Genomic DNA, 26,035 nt, shown 5'->3' with positions numbered 1-26,035 from the left:
CTGTGCCGCATGCTGCCCTGCTTTCTGTGCATTCCTAATGGTCATAGTCTGAGCTGCTTTGCTCCCATGTATCACAATTCCCTTGCTCTGTTCCTTCTTCCATTCCACTTCATGTTTGATCAAGTTTTCGGTCATCTCATTCTTTTGGCGTCCATTTATTTTTATGTCTTTACAAAACACTTCAAGAATATATTATGTTAAATACACTATTGAATACCATTCATTTGAACATACGGATTAGCCCCGTCGAACCTGCTCTGGCATTCAATAAGACCATGGCTGATCAGATTGTAGCCTCAACCTCGCGTTCCTACCTACCCCCAATAACCTTTCATCCCCTTGTTGATCAAGAATCTATCTAGCCCTACCTTAAAAATATTCAAGTCTGCTCCCACCGCCTTTTGAGGAAGAGAGTTCCAAAGACTCAACCCTTTGAGTGAAGAAAGTTCTCCTCACCTCTGCTTAAATGAGTGACCCCTTATTTTTAGCCAGTGATAGAAACTATCTATTCTATCAAATTTTAGTTTTCTAGAAATACATTACTTTTACGTGGCAGCCGTATTCTTACTCAGCAACCAACTCCTCGGGGTTTAATGATGAAACCATTAATACCAGCATCTTTCTGCATGTGGTACGTTTTGTAGATACAGTTATAACTTTTGATTGAAGTGTCCTCTTGTCTGATGAAATAAAGAGCCAGAGGCAGACACTGACACTCAGTGGCCATCACCCTCACTTACCCATTCCACTGGGAAAATATTCGGAAGAAGCAAATGGTTGTGAAGTATAAAAGATGCACCAAGCACGGCCTCTGAATGAAACCACTTGGACGAAACACACTGAACACAAGTTACATCACAGTTGGCTGACTTAATACTCAACATGCTGTCAAAATTAATTTAGAATTGGACACAATAATGTTACTGTGGAAAAATGTTGAGGTACTCTTGGTGCCTGATGCAGTGGTGGTTGTGCTTCATTTAGCCAGGGGATTGGGCAATAATATGGGTGATTCTGTGCAAACGGTCACAAGCTACATGCACATTCATGGAGAGGAGCACCTTTGTGTTCATGGAAAGAGTGATATTGGGGATCATATCCATAACTAATGTTTTGTACTTTAGGAAAACGAGTAAGAATACAGGGCTCTTATGTTATTCTGCCTGCTTTCTTGGGTGGGATTTTCCTCAATGAAGTGGAACAGGCAAAGTCATCTGTGACCTGTATGATATAATCCGTGAGATTTCACATCTGTCTTTTCTGGTTCGAGTTCAGAAGAATGAGAAGTGATCTTATTGAAGCATATACGAGTCTGAGGGGCTTGACGGGGTAAATATTGAAAGGATATTTCCCTTGAGGAAAATTAGAACTAAAGGCAGAGTTTAAAATAGAGGGCACAATCTATTGGCCCCGTAGTGCCAGGCCCAAAAACAAGCGGGCCGGTTAGATAGCAGGAGAGGCCGAAATCCGGAACCATGCTGGGCACTAATTGGTTTCCGATCTAACCAGCCCGCTCCTGTTGGCGAGGTCCGGATCCCACCGCGGCATGGTGAGAAACCAATCATCACCATTTAGGCCCGATCTCTATACCATTAATGGGAATATGTGCGCTTCATTACTGAACTATCGAAAGGCCACCAGTGGTCTCACCACCTTCCCAGTGAGTGATCACGTGGGTGCCGTTTAGCACACCTATTAAAAACACGAAGCTAGCGGAATGGCTGCTGTGGGGATCCGAGGTGGTGAGTAGCGATCTTCGAAATCAGGCAGTCACAAGCTGGCACACAAATATTTCCATCCAATTAAGGGCTCAGTTACCACTATCACCTAGAAAGATGCTCATTGACATGTAGGGATTCTCCGGGCCCCACACCTGGACGGGGAATTGCCACAACTGCGCCCAGACACCAGCAAGCGATTCTCCGAGGTGCGGAGAATCGGCGCCATTTGCGCCGGCGCGTTTGACGTGGCCGCCGGAATCGGCGGGGTCACCGATTCTCCAGCCTGGATGGGCTGAGCGGCCGCGCGGATACGACAGAGTCCTGCCGGCGCCGTTCACCGGCGGGAACTCTGCACGAAGGGTCGGGGGGGGGGCCTGTGGGGCGGGGAACAGTGATCCTTCCCTGGGGCGGGTGGGCCTCCGATGGGGACGCCCCCCCCCCCCCCCCCCCCCCGGGGCCTACTTTCTTGCACGGCCGGCCCCTGAACACCGACGCCATGTTGAGTCCGGGCCGGCGCACTGAAGAAGTCCCCCGCACATGCATGGGTTGGCGCGGCGCCCATTTAGCACCCTGTGAGGGCCAGAATCGGTTGTCCCCATGCCCGTTTCGCGCCATCGTGAAACGCGACGGCATTCACGATGGCACGAACACTTGAGCTCCATTTTGGAGAATCGCCCCCATAATATAGATAATGCTATGCAGATGCATAGAGAATGCTGTCCTAAAGTGAGAATCATTACAGCAATCTATTTAATAAAAGTATAAATTGGTAAATTCTTGAGATTGAAATGATAACATAAACATGATTAATACCTGCTGCTTGCCATTTTTGCTTGCAGAAAACAACGTATGTGTGGTCAGAGCCGAAACTTTGTAAAGAAGGTGTTGCACTGCCAGACCAAACAGTGACAACATGCAAGACAATAGACTTCTTCTTGAAGATTGGAATAATCACAGGGACAATCACAGCCTGCTTATTAATTGTCACAACATGCTACTTTTATAAGAAAAATCAGAAGTGAGTCAATAAACATTACTCTCCAGGGAAATGATGTGGATAAACAATTAATAAGAAATGAGATGGACAATTGAGAAGTTGTGGTCAAAACATGGCTGGGTCAATAGAGGAGGCTAATTAAAAAGTCTATGATGAAGGTGCTAGACTGGAAAAAGGGCAAAGTTCAATGAGACAAGAAAAGAGGTGGTCCAAATTGACTTGGCTTAAAAGTTATCAAGCAGGATAGGAGAATTCATTGGGGTATCTTCAAATTTGAAATCTCTGTATTGGCCATACTGAAGGAATTGGAAGGGTGGAGCTTGTACAGAAACACGAGGAATGGGCTTTACATTCAAAAATGCTGAAAGATGTGGAGGAATAGATGGAACTGGTGGTGAAAAATACATAATTATTTGAAAATGTGAATGCAGGCAAGTTAAGATAAGAAACCCAATTGTGTCTTACAAATAGGGGCACAGAGTACAAGAGAAATAATGTAATGATAAACGTGTACCAGGTAATCATTAGGTCACTATTATTGTACTTTGTGTTGTTTTGGGTTTGTGTTGTTTAAAACTGATGCGTACAGTGTAAATTCACCAGGATAATGAGAAATGGAGACTACAGTGAAAAGAGGCCTTGAGATACTGGGAACAATTCTCCCAGTGCAAAGAAGATTAAACAGTTATAAAATTGAAGCTTTTAAAATTTAAAAACATTTTGATATACTGAACAGGAAAAAGAACATTCCTCTGACCTGTGGGCCAGTAATGAAAGGACATAAACTTTAAATTATCACTGGGTTGGATCAGAGGTTATGAGAAATCTCTTTAGGCATAAATTGATCGAGCATAGAATACTTTGTCATAGTGAGTGGCTTCATCAGTAAAGTGCAGGGTGGTAGAATTAGTTTTGGAGGGTTGTATCAAAGAGTCAGTGCAAATCTAATAGGAAAAGTATCTTCCTTCTATGCTGTAAACGTTTGGGCTTCTATTTTGGGAATTGCTGCATGAATGATTTATTTATTCATAGACATCTAAATGGTGCAATCGACCCAAATCTTACAAAGCACATTAATAACATTACATTTGATCTTAATCTGAAAATTGGCCTGATTTGACTAAAATGACATAAGAAAGTGCTGCAGATAATCTACTACTGTAGTGGCACAAAACAGTGTTGAATACAGCCAATTGTGTAAATATTCTTTGGTGTGGTGTAGACTATTGAATAAAGCAACCACCAGAAGTATCAGGCACCAAATATTAAATTATTTGAACAGTTGGGCTCTCTTGTGCATGTAATGCCTGTAATCAGCAGCTTTCACATTGCCTAGATTTCAATAAATAAAGATTATTCAATCTAAAAATTCCATGTAAGATTCCAGAATGGTTGCATGTTATTCATAATTTCCTCACTTGTATAAAATATTTGCCTTCAAATATTCTTTGAAGGCACTGTAGTGAGAAATGTCTGAGGCCGGATTTTCAGTGCAACCCGCCCGTGTTTTCCGGCGGCTGAGGCGGCGCGCCAGCGGGATTTTCTGGTCCAGCCATTGTCAATGGGATTTCCAATTGAATGCACCCCTGGTTGACGGGGAACCCAAGGCGGGGGTGCACCATCAGTGGGACTGGAATATCCCGCCGCCTTGAACAGCCGGTAAATTTCGCCCCTAATTTCCGAAATGACTCGCGGTTAAGTATGATTTTTACATACATTTCACACTTGTACTTTAAATTTGTTTAGGTTGGAGTACAAATACTCCAAACTGGTGATTAATGCTAATTCTCAGGATAGTGAACTGCCAGCAGTGGACAGCTGTGCAATAATGGAAGGTGAAGACCTGGAAGATGATCTGATTTTTATGAGCAAAAAATCATTGTTTGGCAAAATAAAGTCAATTACTACAAAGGTATGTTGGTATTTAATGACTTAACTGTACTGGTGACTTTGTTTGGTAATGCTATTATACATTTTTCATTTTATGCTTGAACTACAATTTAATTACTGAATGGTCGTTACCACAAGGTAATCAAACAATAGTTTTTAATCATTTGCATAATAACTGTTTTTATTTGTTCCATTGACATTTTCTGTCATTGGGACAGAATAGGACCAAGCCAAGTTTTGGAAGTGCTTTGAAATAATAGGATGAAATTCATGTTTATAACTGTGATGTAGAAAATGATGGGACTTCCATAATTCAAGATGAAAGCAATCAGAAGAATTTCAGTTTACAATATTAGATGTCATCATAAATCAGGGCCTGGATTCCGCGCTCCCCGACGCTGAAATTGCGACGAGGCAGAGAATCCGGTTTCACGCATAAAATCGGGACCGGCGCCGGTTCCGCTAATCTCCGCCCCCCCCCCCCCCCCCCCCCCCCCCCGAAAAGCGGCCCAACAGGCCGAATCCCTGATGGTGTGAATCAAACTATTTCGGCAGTCCAGGTCCGCGGGCTGAGTCTGCCACGGAGCACGGCGCGGCTGCTGGAGGCTGCCGCCGTGACCTCTGACCCGGAAATGCGGGACACCGTAGAGGTAGCTGGAGCTGCGAGCTCTACGACAGCTGCCTGCTAGCCCCCTGCAAGACGGTGAATCTGTGGCCTTTTGACGCCAGTCATCTTGGTGTAAAAGACCATACCTTTCATAATGGCGTGGGGACATAGTCCCAAAAATGGAGAATCCAGCCCCTGAACCTGGAAACTGTATTACTGCCTTCAATGCAGCTACACATACATGTTATGATGCCGAATGTGCGCATTTAATTTTCCCTTTTGCCTCATTGCTCCTAACTCTCATTAGGATACAGTTTTACAGATCTTAACCACTCCTCCGGTGTCCTTTCCAAAAGATTATTCTTCATGTTTAATTTAGAAGCTGTTGCCAGCACACTGTTTCACTGTGCACTGCAATGTAACTGAGCCCTTAACCTGATGCCCACGTAGGCAAAAAAGGAGTTATTGGATCAGGAATCTTGCCTAATGTTGTCCCCAACCTGACTCAGGAACACCCAGGGCAATGGTATCATCCCCATTGCCATGCAGTTTGAGGTCACAGCTAATTCAACATAGGCCAAGATTTGAATGTAAGATCTTTATGGATGTTTGGCTCACATGTACTCCAGGCAGGAAGAGTTCCAATCATGGGCTTCATCCTGTCATAATTACAAAACAAATGATAAACATTTGGAAGTGGGAACCTGAGGATATATTAAATGTTGATGGGGTCTGCAGTATTCTCATTTATTTTGTCACCATTATTAATGACATAGGTTCCCGGAGGTGGAGGACAGATGTGAACGGTGCCAAAGAGGCCCGGCCAACCACGCCCACATGTTCTGGTCTTGACCCAGACTTGTGGAGTACTGGACAGCCTTCTTCGAGGCTATGTCCAAAGTGGTGGGGGTGAGGGTGGAGCCATGCCCGATAGTGGCGGTCTTCGGGGTTTCAGACCAGCCAGATCTATTCCTGGGGAGGAGGGCGGACGCCCTTGCCTTTGCCTCCCTGATCGCCCGCCGTAGAATCCTGTTTGGCTGGCGGTCAGCAGCACCGCCCAGAGCTGCAGACTGGCTGTCCGACCTCTCGGAATCTCTCCAAATGGAGAAAATCAAATTTGCCATCCGAGGGTCAGACAACAGCTTCCACAGAACGTGGGAGCCATTCATGCAATTGTTCCGGGACCTTTTTGTGGCCAACGTACAAGAGGAAGAATAGTCGGGTGGCCAAGAATCAGGGGAAAATGGACGGGAATCGGGGGAAGGTAGTCGGCGGGGGGGGAGGGGGGGGGGAGGGCTACGGGTTCGTTATGGGGGTTTGATGGCTAGCTAAGGCCCAAAACCAAACTGTAAATAAATGCCTATAAACATGTGCCTCGGCCATATTGGGGAATGTAAAATATGTATGCCGGCTAAAGGGGGCGGCCACAGTTGTTATTATGAAGATGCTTACCTGTAAATATACATGTTAATTTTTGCGTGTTTTTTTTTCTCTCTAATAATTTGTAATTTGTTGGATATAAAATATGAAAGCTCAATAAAAAACATTTAAAAAAAAAATTAATGACATAGGTCTTTGTAAATATATTTGAGAGTAGTATTACTTGTGGAAATAATTTAGTCATTGCTTGGATCGGTGATAATTACCTTTCCCTCAAACAATTGGCTTTGAACTATGAAATTAAGTGACGTTGCTAACCCTGAGTATGTTTCCTGATTATACTTCCGTTGGCTCTTATCTATCATTATTAATGTACATTTTATATTTCGACTGTCTGTATTTCTCTTTTAGCCTTCATATGTGCATGATCCTGGTATAGAAGAATGCTTTGCCCTAGGAAACACAATCTTAGACTGAAGCTCAATGTCCTTCACTTAGATAGCAATGGTGAGCAACAGACGAGGAAAGAAATAAATAAATATGACGGTAAAATTAAACTAACGATTTACGGCAATTGATTATGAACAGTAACAGTGGGGAGGGGGAATCCAACAGATTATAGATGATTCTGTCAGCAATTGTAATATTATAATGTTTAGAACAATAGTAAATTCTAACAGAATTTTTAAAAATTATTTTTCAAACACATGAACAAGTATAAAAGTTCACTTCTCACAGTCGCATGTATAATCTACGTCCTGAAGGTAGAAAATCTGGTTTAACATGTTTTAAAAGGGAGAAAAGGTGCAGACTTTAGAAAACCTTTATGCGAGTGCTGGGTGAGACGACCAAGATTTTAGATGAAGAGCAACATTTTGGGAAGGCTTTTAAAAGTGACAGAGGAGGTCGTGACACAGAGGTTTTGGAGAATTAGTTCCAAATGTCTTGGTTGACTGAAGGCCTTGCCACTAAAAATGTAGTTGAAAGGGGGTGGTGGGGAAGATGTTCAGGAGGTTGGAGTCAGAGAATTACAAGGTTAACATAGCCCGAGGCTATGGAAAGATTTGTAAATAAGAACTAAGAGTTTAAGTTGGGTTCACCGGGGGGCCGGGTGGGGGGGGGGGGGGGGGGGGGGGGGGGGGCTGAGGGGAGAGATGTACAACTAATAACAGACCACACACGTACATTGCTACTACCTTACATAAACAACTGAAGCCAAAGATTTATCATTGCCTCTGTGAACATTGTATGAATCGTTAGAAAAGCAAAGATAGTTTTAAGGGATTTATATTAGTAATGGTAAACATTGGAAATAAGTGGGCTCGGTTTTCTGACCCCCATTGCACCTGGTGCTGATCCCGTTACGCTGAGTGAATGGCGGGAGAGGCCAAAAATAGGATTTGCGCTGGGATGCAAACAGATTACCGTTCACCCAGCCCACTCCCAATGGCATCATCAGGATCTCGCCCAGAAATGGCGAGAACCTGATTAAACTTAATATGCATCCATTTCAATCTCATTACCGAGATTACGGTTGAATTCAGCGGCCTCTTGGTAGTCACCCACCTAACGATCAAGAAGTCATGCGGGCGTTGTTTAGTACTCCTCTACAAAAATGGGGACCTGGCAGAAAGGATACGGAGGGGGAGCAAGGAGGTGAGTATCCCTCTCCATTTACTGACATGGGAAGCTTAAGGGAACCATAACTGCTGCCCCAGAACCGGGGAGTGGGGGCTTTAAGGGGCCTGGGGTTGTTTAGGCACGTGGAGGAGACCAAGACAGGAATCAATCCTGGGCCGAGGGTGCAGTCGGGAGGGGGGGGGGGGGGGGTCACATATATGAGGCATTCAAGCCATCTTTAAATATTGTAGAGACCCAATACAAGGCCAACCACAGCTGCAGCCTGTCTGTCCTATCTTACAGAGGTCAGAGTCTGCTGCGGCTTTTCTCATGAAAATCAATTTCACCTCCTTTGTGAGCAGCCTTTGGCTTCACAGCTGAATGCTATCTCAAAGGAGGGATTAGCCTTGTTAGTTGTGATGGCACTTCACGGTCCTTGAACTCTCAAGTGCCTTCTCTCAGGAACAGGTAGCCTGTCTGAGAGGATGATTTCTGGACTGGGATGTCCTGCCACCTTTGCTGCCTGAATAGCGTTCTTCTCATCTAGGAGTGTCAGGACCATAGAGGTAGCTGGCAACAATCAAACAATAAAGAGTAGGGCTTCACCACTGAGGGCCCTCTGACGGCCATATGGTAACTACCTTGATGAGCGATGGACAGCTGAGCACAACCTCCCTAATGTTGCTGGCAGAGGTCTGTGGTGTTGGAGCTCTTGATCTGGGTAGGAGCGAGTATGCAGAGTGAAGGTTGCCAACACAACTGGCTCGCTGGCTCGCACTCTTTGAGAGAAGGTGGGACATCATGGCAAGGGTGGGGGACGCTTGGGGGATTTGTTGGTCACGGGATGGAGGACTTAACTGATTGTCATTCTCTCTCCTCCAATTCCTTCCAGATACAAAGATGAATGTTGGCATTGATATTGCAGAGGTTGCAATTGTTCTGCTTGTCGCATCTGAGACAGGTAGACGTCACCAAAGCACCAATTCCAATGCAGGCTGGTGGCGACACCTCGGGCGGGATTCTCCAACCCCCCCGCCGGGTCAGAGAATCTCCAGGGCGGCGCCGTGAATCCCGCCCCCGTCGGCTGCCGAGTGGTCCGGCGCCAGGGTTTTGGTGGGGGCGGGAATCGCGGCAAGCCACTCAGCAGCTGCTGGCAGCGCCCCCCCCCCCGGCGATTCTCCGGCCTGCGATGGTCCGAGTGGCCGCCCGCTTTCAGCGAATCTCGCCAGCGTAAATCACAGCAGGTCCTTCCTGGCGGGACTTGGCTCCACGGGCGGCCTGCAGAGTCTTCGGGGGGCGAGGCGCGGGGCATCTGGCCCCAGGCCCCAGGGGGTGCCCCCACGGTGGCCTGGCCCGCGATCGTTGCCCACCGATCCGTGGGCGGGCCTGTGCCATGGGAGCACTCTTTTCGTCCGCACCGGCGCTGTCAACCTCCGCTTTGGCCGGTGCAGAGAAGAATCTACCTGCGCATGTGCTGGGATGACGCCAGCACACGCTGGCACTCCCGCGCATTCTCCAACTCGTGCTGGCCGGCGGAAGCCCTTCGCCGCCGGCTGGAGCGGCGCCAAACACTCCAGCACTGGCCTAACCCCTGAAGGTGCAGAGGATTCCGCTCCTTCGAGGCGGCCCGATGCCGGAGTGGTTCATGCCACTCCTCGGCGCCGGAGTGGCCCGGCCCGCCGGTTCACGGAGAATCCCGCCCCTCATGTGCAAAGGCCGCCACATACCTTCAAGACCTGGCCGCCCATCAGACTGAGGAAGGGGCCAGAAGGGGAGGCCAACGACCCGCCAGGGTGTTCAGGAGACCATGGTCGTTCAATGAGTTGACGCACAGCATATGCCGCAGAAGACTGCAACTCGTGGGCATCGCATCCCGTGGAGGAGGAGGAGACTCTCTCCCAGTGGCTGTGAAGGTCACTGCAGCCTTTAGTTTCTATGCCACTGGGTCACTGCAGGGCTTGAACGGGAACCTGTGTGGCATTTGGTAATCGCCAGCCTACGGGTGCATCCGGGAGGTGACGGATGCTTTGTAAGCCCAATCACCTGCAGGATCCGCCACCATTGCTGGGTTGCCTCAGGTCCAGGGGGCCATTAATGTCAGGCATGTTGCCCTGTGAGCACTAAGGCAACAGGGTGTTCCCTATATTAACAGGAAGGGCTTCCACTCCCTGAATGTCAAGATCCTGAGTGACAGCCACCTTAGAGTCATGCACGTGTATGCACGCTATTCTGGGAAAGTGCATGGCAGCCACATCCTGGGGCACTTGGAAAAACCCTGGTGTCTTCGAGGACCACGCCAGAATGATGTGTTAGCTTGAGAGGGATAAGGGAGACCTGCTGATGCCATGGCTGAAGATGCCAGTGCGGAGACTGAGGCCCGATACAATGAGTCCCACGCTGCCACCCGCGTTGTCATTCAGCGGTGCATTTGGCTGCTAAAAATAAAGTTCAGCTGCCTGGACCTCTCTGGCAACACAGGCCGCAGAGGGCCTCCCACTTTGTGGTGTACTGCCATATCTTCCACAACCTGGCACAGCAGCGGAGCAACATGCTGGATGACAATGAGAGGCTGGAGGACGTGCCTGAGGAGGACCCAAAGGATGGAGGACAGACAGCAGCAAGGGTCCGACATGCCAGGAGAATCAGGGAGGCCCTCATCGCCTCCAAATTCACATAAGATGAGGTTGTATGTCTGTCAGCTCTATCCCCCCCCCCCCCCCCCCCCCCCCTCCCCACCGGCCTTCCCCATCATTCCACCCCTTCGCTGATCACCCTGTTTCCCCTCCCCCCTCCAATGGTCTATGTAACATTATTCCAGGGTGATGGTCTGTGTTGGCATGTCAGTGGGTCACTGTTCATGTTATGAGGGTGATGACCACTCAATGTGAGGAAAGCTGTGGATCTCCTCAGGTTGTGATTAAGTCTGACTCATGTCTTTCTGCTGACGGCCCCGCTCACACCTATCCTCATGATGGAGTCTGCATTGGGGCTATTGATCTTGGACCACTGTGGTGTGTTGGGTGGGGTAGCAGAGAGAACAGGGGGTGACAGATTAAAATGACAGAGGCTTCACATATTTCAGGTGTGTGTGAAATGATTTACTGGTGAAAATTTTACGGAACAATTTTCCACTCCCCCTAGCTACGGATAGTGATCTCACCAGCGCCCACTCAATGCTCCCCACACTTGTTAATCGTCTGCGGTCTAGTGCTAGGTCGACGTGTATCCCAGGATACACATCAGAGGTGGAGGCAGCCTGCTAATTTCCATGCCCTGGGTTCTTTGGTGCCCTTGGTGGTCATCCTCTGGAGGGCCTGGAGCCTCGGTCGACTTACCTGTGTCACGGTTGTTGCCGTGTCATCCTGTTCTGCCTCGCTGCCCTTGAGATGCACCTATGTCATGAGGGGGGATTCAGAAGGACTGGAGACAGCCTGAGTCTCCTTGGTGGAGGGCCCTGGGTTGGGCTCCAGCGCCTCCTCCTCCCTGACAGTGCCCATAGGGCCCTGGGTAACTCCGTGGCATGATGTGGCAGCTGGAGTGAGCTCCAGAAGCCTGAGTCATTTGGGGCTGTCATTGTCTGGACGATGGTGTCGAAGCCTCAGCGATGGTCCTCTGAGACTGGGCCATGCTCTGGAGTGCCTCGGCAATGTCCACCTGTGTCTGGAACATGTCCCTCAGCAACTGGGACATGACGTCAAGGCCCGTGGTCACCCGAGACTAAGCCATGCCTTGGACAACACCACTCAAGGTGAGGAATTCATGCTTCAGGTTTTCCACTGCGGTCATCACCCTAGCAGTGTTGGTCTAGGTGCTACACATTGTCGGCCACCATCTCCTGTGCCAACGGCCTTTGCACTCCTCCAATTGGCCTTGCAGTTTCTGGAATGTTGTTGACACCCCCTCCTGAATTTCAGGGCTGTGGCCTATCATCGGCATCAGTTCAGGGCGAACCTTGCTCAGAGGCTTGGCATCTTGCTGGGGTCCAGCTGTGTCCTGGATCCAGCAGTACGGGGAATGCTATCTCCCTTGGATGTTGCTGCCTCCACCTGATGTGCATTAGCAGCTGCGTGTTGCTCACCAGATAGTGACCCAAAAGTTTGTCTGCTGATGAGGCGAAATCCACAAACATCCACTTGGGTTCAGACAGGAGTGTATCTTACCACAGTCAACTTGTGTGTTTAAAAGGGACTTTGTGTGTTAATGAGACCATTGTAGCTTAAGATGTATTTGTAATCTGTGTTAATCGCAAAATCTGTATGTAATTGTTAAGCAAATGGGGAATGAAGGAGTATTGTATCATAAGCCAATTTGTTCATGTTTAATAATTTATTTTTTTGTTATTAAAACCTATTAGCGGCCCTGTGACTCTTCCTCCACATTTAATTAAACAACACATCCATGGACACTTTACTCAGCAGTGCAGTGAACATTCATTGTAAACTCTTCATCATACATCTTCCATAGTTCTAACATTAACTTTCACCGTTTTTTCAAATGAAGAGCTTTTTACTTTTAACCTTTGCTTGCAGTTAAAATTTACAATTTAATTCTGTCATAAATGAAAACTTGAAAGCGTGTTTTCTGTGACAGTAAAATAAGTTGTTTATTGACAGTATGAAATTTATATCGTTCTTGTCAGTCCTCAGGGATTTTGGGCCTATATTCTCCTGTGATAGGGCAAACAAGTCAACCTACTACCAAATCTAGGCCAGAATTCTCTGGCCATTGGGATTCTCTATTCCTGGGTTTCCCAGTGGTGTGAGGTGCCTTCAATGGGAAATCCCATTTACAAATGGCGGGAAGAGAGAATCCCGCCACTATCGAACGGCGCACTGCCTCTAAACACGAGGCTGGGGGTCTGGAGAATCCCGCCCCTGATGTCAGTGCAGTTTTGAAATCAGAAAGGCTGGAACAGCCTTTTCCAAAGTTATCTTTCCTCATGTTGTATCTTCCCACTGCAATTAATGTAGGTGAAACTTTAAAATTCAGCCCAGTGAGGTTGTGATCTTCAGCTGGTAATTCTATCACAAAGAGATTTGTCCTTGCTATGAGCAGGCTTCAAATCTACGCAGTGAATTCGGGCAATACAAATCCTGAATTTAATATTACAACACCAAACTTTATTTTTTACGACCGGACTTCTGTATCATCAATTAAATTCTTGTTATGATTTTTTTGATACCCGCCTCCTGGTTTAAATAGTTTTTTAAAAATGTTTCCAATTCAGCGCGGCTGATCCACCTACCCTGCACATCTTTGAGTTGTGGGGGGTGAGACCCACAGGGAGAATGTGCAAACTCCACACGGTCGAGTTTACACAGTGACCGGGGCTGGGATCGAACCCTTATCCTTGGCGCTGTGAGGCAGCAGTCCTAACCACTGTGCCACCGTGCCGCCCATTCCTGGTTCTAAACACCTCTTTCCCTCATCGTAGAGTGATAGAGATTAATCTTACCATTCACATCCAGATGGGATAACAAGCGGTTGACCTGTAAGTTGGGATGGTGTGCCATCAGCCTCCCCCCGCTCCTATCCGGCCACAATTTTACGAAGTCAGGGGAGTTTTCGGGTGGATCACAAGGCCCAATTGAGGCCCTTGAGTGGACAGATAATACCTGTTGTGTTATGCTTCTTCGTGTAGCATAAGCTGCTTCCTTGATGTATGCTTTGACAAAGGAAGGTCCAGACTTTGTAATGAGTTCAATATATTTATTGAACTATTAACACAGTTCTGAAATGAGTTCGACTCTCCTGCTAATCTAACTGTACTAACTCAGTCTAACTAAACCAGTCTGCTCTAAGCCACGTGCTGGGTGTGATGCTTCTGATCAACCCTGATGTACTCTCTAGTTGTGGGTCTGTGGAAAGAGGCAGAGCATGTGTGCCCTGTCCTTTTTATATGGGTTGTGAAGTGCCCCCTTGTGGTAATGCCACCTCTGGGTGTCCTGATTACCCATTGGTTGTGTCCTGTTGCAATGACCCATTGGCTGTATGTCTGTATGTCATGACATCTCTGGTGCTCCCTCTAGTGGTTACTTAGTTGTAGTGTATTTACATTAACGCCTTGTGTATATACAGTGATGCATATCACCACAATACCCAATTAAGGGCCTCATACTGTTGCCGCTCTTATTTAATAGGTGGCGGGACAGACTGGCGCTTAATGTGCACCTGGCAGGTTTAATGTGTGGGCTGCTGGTCAGTCAAAGGGGAAATGCAGTGCCATTTGCTGGGCACTGCACCAATTGGTTTTACCTCACCACATCCACTTCCCTCCCTGCCATGTCTAACATGTCCCTTCGCCATCCCTAACCCCGCCAGGCCCTGTCATCATGGTTCCAGCAGGAACCCAGACGTACCTAAATACCTGGATCCATTGCTGAATGCCACCTCCCTGGCCTCCTTGCAGCATCAACGGTGCCCATTACTCCTGCTGCAGTGCCAGTGTGCAGAGCTGTCGGCCTCCAATTGACCAGCAGCTCTATGAAGTGAAAATTTCCCATTGATGCACACGGAAGTCCTGCCTCATACTAATTAAAGAATTTCACCCGAAAATTGAAGTGGGGGGAGCTGGCTGGGGTGAGGTGGGTTTGCACACAATTTATACTGCGGTGCGAGGAGCCTGCCCTCAACATTTAATCCAGCCAATATAGTCATTCGGGCACAGAAGGAGGTAAATTTGGCCCATCAAATCAATGCTGGCTCTCTGTAGAACAAAGCTATAAGTTAAATTCCCCCGCTCTAAAGACATGTCCCTCAAACCCACCCCCCCATTTTCTATTTTTTTTTAATAAACAATTTTATTGAGGTAGTTTTTGGCTTTATAAACAGTTACAGACATCATCAGAAAGAAAGCAAAAAAGGCAAAAATGTGCAAACATCCACGTACTTTCAATACTTCCATCGTAACATATTGCACAAGCCCGCTCCCCTCCCACCGGTACTACCCGCCATATTTTCCCTCCTACTCTACTCTACCCCCCTTCCCCCCTGCCCACCCCCCTGCTGACGCTCACTCTCCCGCAAAGAAGTCAATAAATGGTTGCCACCTCCGGGTGAACCCCTGCACAGATCCCCTCAAGGCGAACTTAATTTTTTCCATCTCCAGGAAACTCGACATGTCCGCAAGCCACCACTCAGTCTTCGGGTGCTTTGAGTCCCTCCACGCCAATAATATTCGTCGCCGGGCTATCAGGGAAGCAAAGGCCAACACATCGGCCTCTTTCTCCCCCTGGACGCCCGGGTCTTCCGAAACCCCAAAAATTGCCACCCCTGGACTCATCACCACCCTTGTTTTTAGCACCTGGGACATGACCCCCGCAAATCCCTCCCAGTACCCCCTCAGCTTAGGGCATGCCCAAAACATGTGAACATGGTTCGCTGGTCCTCCCGCGCACCTAGCGCATTTGTCCTCTATCCCGAAAAATTTGCTCATCCGAGCCACCGTCATATGGGCCCGGTGAACAACCTTAAATTGGATCAGCCCGAGCCTAGCACATGTCGCGGTCGAATTTACCCTACTCAGGGCCTCTGCCCACAGCCCATCCTCCATTTCCCCGCCTAGCTCCTCCTCCCATTTAAGTTTCAGTTCCTCTGTCTGGGACCCTTCCTCCCTCATGAGCACCTTATATATACCCGAGACTCTGCCCTCCCCTTCTTCCCTCCTAGAGACTATTCTGTCGAGGATCCCCATTGGCGGGAGGCGCGGGAAAGATGGAACCTGTCTACGAACAAAGTCCCGCAACTGTAGGTATCTAAAATCATTTCCCCTTACCAACCCAAATTTCTCCTCCAAGCTCCTCAAACTCACGAAGCCCCCTTCCAGGAACATATCACCCACCCTTCCCGCCCCTGCTCGCCGCCATACTCGGAACCCCCCATCCATACTGCCGGGGGCAAACCGATGGTTGTCGCTGATTGGCGCCCAGACAGACGCCCCCATCTCCCCCACATGCCTCCTCCACTGGCCCCATATCCGCAGGGTCGCCACCACTACCGGGCTGGTGGTGTACTTGGCCGGTGGCAGTGGTAGAGGAGCCGTGACCAGGGCTTCCAAGCTGGAGCCCCTGCACGAAGCCGCCTCCACCCGCTCCCAAATAGACCCCGTACCCACCATCCACTTCCTTATCATAGCGATGTTGGCCGCCCAGTAATAATTGACCAGACTCGGCAAAGCCAGCCCTCCCTCGCTGCGGTTCCTCTCCAACATCGCCTTCTTCACCCGCGGGGATTTTCCCGCCCAGACAAAGCTCATGATCAGCCCGTTAACTCTTTTGAAGAAGGACTGTGGGATAAAGATCGGGAGGCACTGAAAAACAAACAGAAATCTAGGGAGGATTGTCATCTTTACAGTCTGCACCCTCCCTGCCAGCGACAGCGGGAATGCATCCCATCTCCGAAACTCTCCCTTCATTCGCTCCACTACCCTGGCCAAATTTAACTTATGCAGCCTGCCCCAGTCTCGTGCCACCTGGATTCCCAAATACCGGAAATTTTCCTCAACCAGCCTAAACGGTAGCCCTCTCAATCTGTTCTCCTGGCCCCTTGCCTGGACCACAAACATTTCACTCTTGACCGTATTTAATTTGTATCCTGAGAACTGGCCGAACTTCCTCAGCATTCCCAGTATAGATCCCATCCCGGCCACTGGGACGACACGTACAGGAGCAGGTCGTCTGCATAAAGAGAAACCCTGTGTTCAACCCCGCCCCTCACCAGCCCCTTCCAACCCTCTGCGGCTCTCAGCGCAATCACCAGCGGCTCTATGGCCAGCACAAACAGCAGCGGGGAGAGCGGGCAGCCCTGTCTGGTCCCTCGGTACAACCTAAAGTACTCCAACACTTCTCTGTTGGTCCTGACGCTGGCCCTCGGGGCCTGATATAATAATTTGATCCAATCCACCAATCCCTCCCCGAACCCAAACCGTCCGAGCACCTCCCATAGATAGTCCCACTCCACCCGGTCAAAGGCCTTCTCGGCGTCCATTGCCACCACTACCTCCACCTCTCTACCCGCCGGGGGCATCATTATCACATTGAGCAATCTCCTCAGATTGGCCGCCAGCTGCCTACCTTTCACGAACCCCGTTTGATCCTCCCCAGTCACCTCCGGTACACAGTCCTCCATTCTACCCGCCAGTACCTTTGCCAGGAGCTTGGCGTCTACATTAATCAGGGAGATTGGCCTGTAGGACCCGCACGCCTCCGGGTCTTTACCCCGCTTCAATATCAGAGATATGGTGGCTTGTGACATTGTCGGCGGCAGGGTCCCTCTGTCCCTTGCCTCATTGAAAACCCTCGCCAAGACCGGGCCCACCAGCTCAGAGAACTTCCTATAAAACTCTACTGGGTATCCATCTGGCCCCGGGGACTTCCCCGACTGCATAGCCTTAAGGCCCCCCAATACCTCCTCTACTCTAATCGGGGCCCCCAGCTCTTCCACTAGCCCCCCACCAACTGTTGGGAATGTTAACCCGTCCAGAAACCTTTTCATCCCCTCCGGTTCTTCCGGCGGCTCCGAAGTATACAGCTTACGATAGAAGTCCCGGAATACCCTATTCAATTCTGCCGGGTCCTCCACTTTGCGCCCCCCCTCGTCCCTCACTCTACCTATTTCCCTGGCCGCCTCCCTCCTCCTGAGTTGCTGCGCTAACAGTCTGCTAGCCTTTTCCCCATGCTCGTACACCACTCCCCTCGCCTTCCTAAGCCGTTCCACGGCCCTGCTTGTGGATAGTGCCCCCAGTTCCGCCTGTAGTCTCTGCCTCTCCCTGAGTAAAACCTCCCCCGGGGACTCCGCGTGCTCTTCATCTATCCGACCCATTTCCCTGACCAATCTATCCACCTCTGCCCGGTCTGCCTTGGCTCTGTGGGCCCCAATTGAAATCAGCTCCCCCCGCACTACTGCCTTTAGCGCCTCCCACAAGGTCGCCGCTGAGACCTCCCCCGTGTCATTCACCTGCAGGTAATTTTTTATACATTTCCGAAGCCTCTCGCAGATCCCCTCCTCCGACAGCAGTCCTACATCTAGCCTCCATTGCGGGCGTTGATAGCTCGCTCCCCCGAACTGCAGGTCCACCCAATGCGGGGTATGGTCTGAAATGGTAATTGCTGAGTATTCCGTGTTCTTTACCTCCCCCATACAGTCCCTGCTTAGTACAAAGAAATCTATCCTGGAATATACTTTATGGACGTGCGAGTAAAACGAGTAGCCCCTTCCTGTTGGCTGTCTATCTCTCCAGGGGTCCACTGCCCCCATTTGCTTCATAAACCCTTTCAGCTCCCTTGCCATTGCTGAGAGTCTACCCATTCTGGGACACGACCGATCCAAAGTCGGGTCAAGGACCATGTTAAAGTCCCCTCCCATTATTAGCCTGCGAGAATCCAAGTCCGGGATCTTCCCCGGCACTCTTTTAATGAAGTCCACGTCATCCCAGTTCAGGGCATATATATTCGCCAGCACCACTCTTCTGCCCTCCAGTCTGCCCCGTACCATCAGGTATCTGCCCCCTCTGTCTGCGGATATGCCCTCTGCCTCAAATTGCACGCGCTTGTTGATCATGATTGCCACCCCTCTGAACTTCGATTCCAAGTCCGAGTGGAAGACCTGGCTAATCCAGCCCTTCCTTAGCCTGGTCTGGTCCGACACTTTCAGATGTGTCTCCTGCAACATAATTACGTCCGCCCTCAGGGCCCGCAAGTGCGCGAACACCCGCCCTCTTAACCGGCCCATTCAGTCCCTTGATATTCCAGGTGATCAGCCTGGTCGGGGGGCACATCCCACCCCCCCCCCACCCCACCGGTCAGCCATAGCCTTTCTCGGGCCGGCCCCTGGCCCGTGCGTCGGGCCATTCCCGGCCCGCCCTTTGGCTGCCTCCACCCTTGACCTCCTTTCCAGTGCCTATTTCAAGTCCCTCTCCCATCAACAGAACAACCCCCCCCCCTCCCCTAACCCCATCCCCCGATACCCCCACCCCTGCCATCTACTGGCTGTAACTTCCCCCCCCCCCATCTGACTCCCTGCTAGCCCGGTGACTCAACACTCCGACGCCTTCCTGTCTCATTCCTATTGTTTCCCCGTCCTCCTCCCCACCCACTGGGGCAAGCTGGCTCCAGTGTCTTCCGCGAGCTGCACAAAAAGCACAAACCAGCCCAAACAGGAAAAAAAAAACACAGAAAAAAGAGAAAAAGCACATAAATGTCCATGAACAAAGGAAAGAGTCTCAAATGTTCCGCTTGGCCCCTTTGGCCCAGCAAACCGTTTAGCAGCAGTCCAGGCACATTCGGCATTCCTTCCCACAGAAATCCTCGGGCCCTAACTCGCGTCCTTGGGGCCTCCCTTCGGGACCAGCCCCAGGTCCCTCACAAAATCCATCGCTTCTTCGGGCTCGGAGAAGTAGTGGTGTTGACCCTGGTGCGTGACCCATAGCCGAGCTGGGAACAGCAGACCAAACTTCACGTGCTTCTTGAACAGCACCTCCTTGACATTCTTAAAGGCTGCTCGCCGCCGAGCCACCTCCTGGCTTAGGTCCTGATAAATGCGGAGAACACTGTTGTTCTACGTGCTGCTCCTGGCGCTCTTTGCCCACTGCAGCACCCGCTCCTTGTCCACGAACCTGTGGAACCTAATCACCATCGGGCGGGGGGGGGCCCGCCCGGCCGCCCCTGCCTTGCCTGCACTCTGTGTGCCCCCTCCAGCTCCAGCGGTCGCGGAAAAGCTTCGGCCCCTATCAGCTGCTTCAGCAGGTCTGCTACAAACGCTGCAGCATCAGCTCCCTCAGCCCCCTCCGGGAGGCCGACCATCCTCAGATTGTTCCTGCGGACTCTATTCTCCAGCTCCTCCACTCTGTCCAGCAGTCATCTCTGCCGCTCTTTCAGGCCGTCAACTTCTAGCGCTGCAACCGTTTGCGCATCCGCCTGCTCCTCCACCACCTCTCCCAGCTCCTTAACTTTAACATCCTGGGCGTCCAGCCTCTGGTTCAGCTGATCCACCGCTTTCTGGATTGGGTCCAAGCTGTCCCGCTTCAGGGCTTCAAAACTGGACTTCATTACCTGGAGCATGTTATCCAGCGCCTGCTGGATTGCTGAGTCCGGGGTCCGTGTGTCCGCCATCTTAGGTCCCAGGTAATTTTCTTCAGGTCCTTGTCTCTGTCCCTTTTTCTCCTTCTTCTTCTGCCTTCTGGAATCCCGCTGTTCCATGTGCCGCAGCCCGCTCCTCAGCACCTTCGCTGCCGCCTTCCTTCGCCCAGCTCCTTAAATTTTTACCTCCTGGGCATCTGAAGTGGGTCCAAGCTGTCCCTCCTCAGCAACTCCTAACTTTTTTTCCTTGTCCTGGAGGAAGGAAGGTCCGTGGGTCCGCCATCTTACCCTTCAGGTCAGTTTCCACCTTGCCTCCGTCTCTCTCTCTCTCTTTCTTCCTCTACCTGCTGGCCTCCCACGATTCCATCCGCTGCAGCCCGCTCTCCTCTTCCTTCCACGGCAGCCTTTTTGCCGCCCCTGTGGTCCCGCTATCGCGGGGAAATCAGCTGCTAAGCCCCGCCGAAGTGAGAGCCCGCCGAATGTGCGGCTCACTCGAACATCGCCGCCACCGGAAGTCCCCCATTTTCTTTTTGATGGCCTCTGTTTCCACCACCCTCATGGGTAGCCAGTTCCAGGTATTACCACCTCGCTGAGTTTTAAAAATGTTCTTCCTCGCATCCCCCTGCATCCCATGCCCAAAACCTTACATTGTGTCCATTGGTCCCTGTACCATCAGCTATTGGGAACAGTTTATCCTTGTCTACTTTATCTAAACCTGTTATAACCTTGTGCACCTTTATCAAATCGCCCCTCAATCTCTTGTAGCTCCAAGGTGATCAACCCCAGCTTCTCCAACCTAACCTAGCATCAATCCCTCTTCCCGGGAAGCATTTCTTGGCTCTCGGGCTCCCGGTGGGTTCAGTCTCTGTTATTCAGGCCCCAACCTTTCCGTAGATTCTGCTAAATGGAACAGCTTTCACTTTCTGAGTTACTTGCTTATTTCAGGCTTTTCTCCTCCTTTTGTGTCTTCCTTTATCCGTCAACACCTGCCTCTCTCTGCCAAAACGCAATTCATTTTGTTATACCCACCCACTGAGGGAAATGACATTTCTTATCTTCCATTCAAGACAAAGTCGTGCAAACGTGCATTGCAAACACAGCATTTCAATGTTTGGATTGCATTTCTTGATGATCAAAAAGTCAGTCGAGGTAATTACATTTTTAGCTGCAGCAGTAATAAAAAGAAGCTGAAATAAAACCTTTCTGCCTATATAGAAGAGGATGAGGGCATCATATTGATGTATTACTGAAGTTGTTGGCAGAGCTAAGAGGAATCTGGTAGTTTTAAAACAATTATTAGAGTTGGACAGTTCCTAATTAATCTGAGGCTTTTTTTGAATTAGTGTGTACCTTAATACAATTCTTTTTATTCTTTCATGGGATGTGGGCAATTTTTTTTTGCCCCATCTCTAATTGATCTTTGATGACAAGAGTCAACCATATTTCTGTGGGTCTGGAGTCACATGCAGGCGAGAGCAGTAAGAGTGGCAGATTTCTTTCCCCAATGAAGCGGATTGATTTGTGGCCACAATCGATGGTGGTTTCAAGGACACCATTACCGAGACCAGCTTTCAATTCAAGATTTTAATAATTGAATTTAAATTCCTCCAGCTGCCATAGTGGGATCTGAACATATGTCCCCTGGGACATAAGCTTGGATTACTAGGCGAGTGACATTACTGCAACACCATCTTCTCCTAAATAAATCCTTGTAAGTATTTTTGTATCCTAGAATATTTGACAAAGCAGCGTGAATAGTGTTCAAAATTATAATCCTTTCTGCTTGCTTAGACCAATAAATTACATCAATCTGCCTTTGCAAATCTCCTTGGAGATATTGGTTTCTCTTTTCCAATTATTGTGATAGTGTTTCTCTTTTTTTGTATGGTTCTGCAAAGGAAGCTGTAATATTTTGGAATCAAAATGCTTCACTATTGCAGAAATATACCACAATATCACCTCAATCTATGAAGGTAATGTCTACAGACAGAGACTTTGTGCATTGTTCACTCAAATGGAGTGTGGCCGATTAAACTTTGCCTGCAGCAAGAGAGGCTTCACAAAGGATAGATTTAGGATTAATGGGCGGCACGTTGGTGCAGTGGTTAGAACTGCTGCCTCACAGCGTCGCGGACCTGGGTTCGATCCCGGTCACTGTCCGTGTGGAGTTTGCACATTCTCCCCTTGTCTGCATGGGTCTCACCCCCACAACCCAAAGATGTGCAGGTTAGGTTAATGGGCCACGCTAGATTGCCCCTTAATTGGAAAAATTTACAAAGAATAATAATTTAGGATTAATTAGGGGCAGCAGGGTAGCATGGTGGTTAGCATAAATGCTTCACAGCTCCAGGGTCCCAGGTTCGATTCCCGGCTGGGTCACTGTCTGTGTGGAGTCTGCACGTCCTCCCCCTGTGTGCGTGGGTTTCCTCTGGGTGCTCCGGTTTCCTCCCACAGTCCAAAGATGTGCGGGTTAGGTGGATTGGCCATGCTAAATTGCCCGTAGTGTCCTAATAAAAGTAAGGTTAAGGGGGAAGTTGTTGGGTTACGGGTATAGGGTGGATACGTGGGTTTGAGTGGGGTGATCATGGCTCGGCACAATATTGAGGGCCGAAGGGCCTGTTCTGTGCTGTACTGTTCTATGTTCTATCAGCCTTGGATTATTACTGGCACACTCACTACTGAGTTGGAAGGTTGTGGGTTTAAGTCCCACTCCAGAGCCTTGAGTATATAATGTACAAACAGAAATGACTGGAAATACACAGCAGGTCTGGCAGCTTGTGTGGAGAGAAAGAGTTAACGAGCTGGAACTTTAAAAAAAAAATTAGTAGTCCTGCTGCCTGTAACAAAAGTGGGGCCTGAGCCTGTGCACATGGACAGTGGAAAGTCCGGAGGGATGTTACTGGCAGTGGCCAATCAAGAGGTGGCCACTGAAACCTCTGTCTAACTGGGGATGGCAGCCAACTTCTCAGAGCTGCCAGCCCAGTCATGGGGCTGGTAGCTCAGCAACCTCAACAGCGCCCCCCAATAGAGGTGGCTGCTGTTGAGGCTGCAAGGAGAAGGAAAAGACACCTTCATGCTGAGGCCCACTTAGAACATAGAACATAGAACAGTACAGCACAGAACAGGCCCTTCGGCCCTCGATGTTGTGCCGAGCAATGATCACCCTACTTAAACCCACGTAACCCGAATACCCGTAACCCAACAATCCCCCCCATTAACCTTACACTACGGGCAATTTAGCATGGCCAATCCACCTAACCCGCACATCTTTGGACTGTGGGAGGAAACCGGAGCACCCGGAGGAAACCCACGCACACACGGGGAGGACGTGCAGACTCCACACAGACAGTGACCCAGCCGGGAATTGAACCTGGGACCCTGGAGCTGTGAAGCATTGATGCTAACCACCATGCTACCGTGAAGGCCATATACGTTTTTTATTGTTCTACAGCTAGGCAGGCCCTGCTGACCTGAGCGGTGAACTCGCTAACAGTGGGGATGGAGCTAAGAGGTGGTCATTGCTGACGTTTTGGATAGTGTAGGCTTGCGAGGTGAACATATACCACCAACACTGAGGAAGGTTCAACTCTATTTTATTAACTAACTATTAACTAATCGACATACGAAAACTGCGGGTTTAAACGGTGCTACTTTAAACTAGAGCCCTAAGCCTGCCTGAACCAGTTGAATCTCTCAGCACGTGGTGTGCTAGACTTGACGAGTTCTTGTTCTACTGAGAGGCAGCACCCAGAATGTTGATGTTCCCACCATTGAGAATATCACGTGGTGGTGGGAAGATGATGGGCTTCCCTTCCTACACCTTCCACTGCTATGTAACGATACTTCCCGCCTCCCAGCCCAACTGCAGGGGGTTAATAAATTTCAGGCACATGTTTCAGCCTGTGACCTTCCAGCAGAACTGGCTATACTCAGTGCTGACTTTTGATCTCAGAGCTAAAATGTTGCTCAGGTTTCGACAGGGCCTCAGGGAGGGTGCAGGAAGGTGGAGGGAGGAGGTTGTAAAATCAGGTGGAATTTCAGGGAATGGCCTGCCGTCACTGCTGATATTGTACCAGCAAGGGTGAAGTGGCAGACAGCCTATCCAGTGGTAAGCCAATGAAGGCCCGTGAGGGGCCAATTATGGGCCACTTCCCATTGCTGCTGCTGGTATTTTAACAGAGGTGAGTGGGCACATCACCACATGGGGAGACTGTCAAATATACCACGGCAGCCTCCTTTCGAGCGCAGGGGTCCCCGGGATTTGGCACTCTGTGGCCATAGAGGGCCATCTTGGGGGTGGTGGGGGGGGGAGATGGGCACCCTGGCACCCAGCTGAAATTCCTTCAACTGCCTTCACAACTGATACCCCAGCCTGCCCTTCATCTGCTGGGCCCCGGCGAGCCCAACCTGACTTATGTGCACACCCTGGCCTTCTCCACCTTGGCCGGTCCGTGACTGGCTGCAGCCCCAGCAGTGGCCATCACCTGAAGCGATGTTACATGGATTGAAAGGCTGCTGGCTATCAAATTCTACTGGCAGCTCAGCGGAAGGAAGTGAAGATTGTAGGCAGTTAACTGTCTGATCGGCATAAAATCCAGTCAGGCAGAGCAGGGGTTGCTCTCGACTTTCTGACTTGTGAATGGGGCTGTCACCACTGTGTAGAATCACAGCTTTAACTCTGTTTCTCCCTCCACAAATGCTGCTAGACTAGCTGAGTACTTCCAGCATTTTCCATTTTTATTTCCGATTTCCAGAATCCACAGTGTTTTGCTTTTCTGTCTTGATTTTTACTTGATTATAGAATCTAGGCCAATGCTTTGAGGTACTGAGGGAGTGATACAGGGTCCAAGGAGCTGACATTAAACTGAGACTCCATCTGCCCTCTCAGGCGGACTTAAAAGATCCTCTTGCCCTATTTAAGGAGCAGTGGAGTAATTGTCCCCAGTGTCCTGACCAATATATATCTCATAACCAACATTACAAAACACAAGATTAATTGATCTTCATCTCATTGTTTCTTGTGGAACCCTTAACTTCCTTTCATTAAACTTTTGGTTTATTTTATTTTGCTATTTGCATTCCCCTTTGTAAAGGTTCTTCTGTCTGCTTAATTTCCTTTAAGGGTAGCACAGTAGTTAGCACAGTTGCTTCACAGCTCCAGGGTCCCAGGTTCGATCCCCGGCTTGGGTCACAGTCTGTGCAGAGTCTGCACGTTCTCCCCGTGTCTGCGTGGGTTTCCCCCCGGTGCTCTGGTTTCCTCCCACAGTCCAAAGATGTGTAGGTTAGGTGGATTGGCTATGCAAAATTGTCCGTCGTGTCCAAAAAAGGTTATGTGGGGTTACGGGATAGGGTGGAGGTGTGGGCTTAGGGAGGAGGTGTGGGTTTAGAGAGAGTGCTCTTTCCAAGGGTCGGTGCAGATATGATGGGCCAAATGGCCTCCTTCTACACTGTAAATTCTATGATTTCTTTCTTCTCTCCCTCACAGTGTTGGAGTAGAGAATATACAGAGTGACAACTGAAAAATCGCACCAATGTGGACAGTAAAAGTGAAACATAGATCTGGGCAACAAAGAGCTTTAAAATTGGGAGAGCAAAAGAAAGTCAAAATAGTGAATGATTTTACTTTTTAATATTTCAATATTATAGATAGATTATAGTAAATATTAATATTTAAATAAAGGCATAATGGTTCAATCCACACTAACACTTTCAGTACAATTATGATAGCAGACTTGTTTTTGCAAAA

General features: G+C 49.2%; 1 protein-coding gene across 2 annotated transcripts in view; it reads left to right on the top strand.

The window, feature by feature from the left end:
• Positions 1-26,035, top strand: part of elapor1 (endosome-lysosome associated apoptosis and autophagy regulator 1) — a 171,475-nt gene that overhangs the window by 141,140 nt on the left and 4,300 nt on the right. The window contains exons 20-22 of one of the 2 annotated variants that reach the window (XM_038820163.1): positions 2,561-2,739; positions 4,465-4,630; positions 7,007-7,102. In XM_038820163.1, the coding sequence (XP_038676091.1) occupies positions 2,561-2,739; positions 4,465-4,630; positions 7,007-7,072 (411 nt within the window). In that variant the 3' untranslated portion in view covers positions 7,073-7,102. The remainder of the gene's footprint in view (positions 1-2,560; positions 2,740-4,464; positions 4,631-7,006; positions 7,103-26,035) is intronic. The other variant, XM_038820162.1, reaches the window with a different exon arrangement.

Source organism: Scyliorhinus canicula, chromosome 15 (assembly GCF_902713615.1).
Source record: "Scyliorhinus canicula chromosome 15, sScyCan1.1, whole genome shotgun sequence".
Taxonomy (NCBI): domain Eukaryota; kingdom Metazoa; phylum Chordata; class Chondrichthyes; order Carcharhiniformes; family Scyliorhinidae; genus Scyliorhinus; species Scyliorhinus canicula.
Note: the sequence above shows the minus strand (reverse complement) of the source record. Positions and strands in the feature narration are given on the sequence as shown.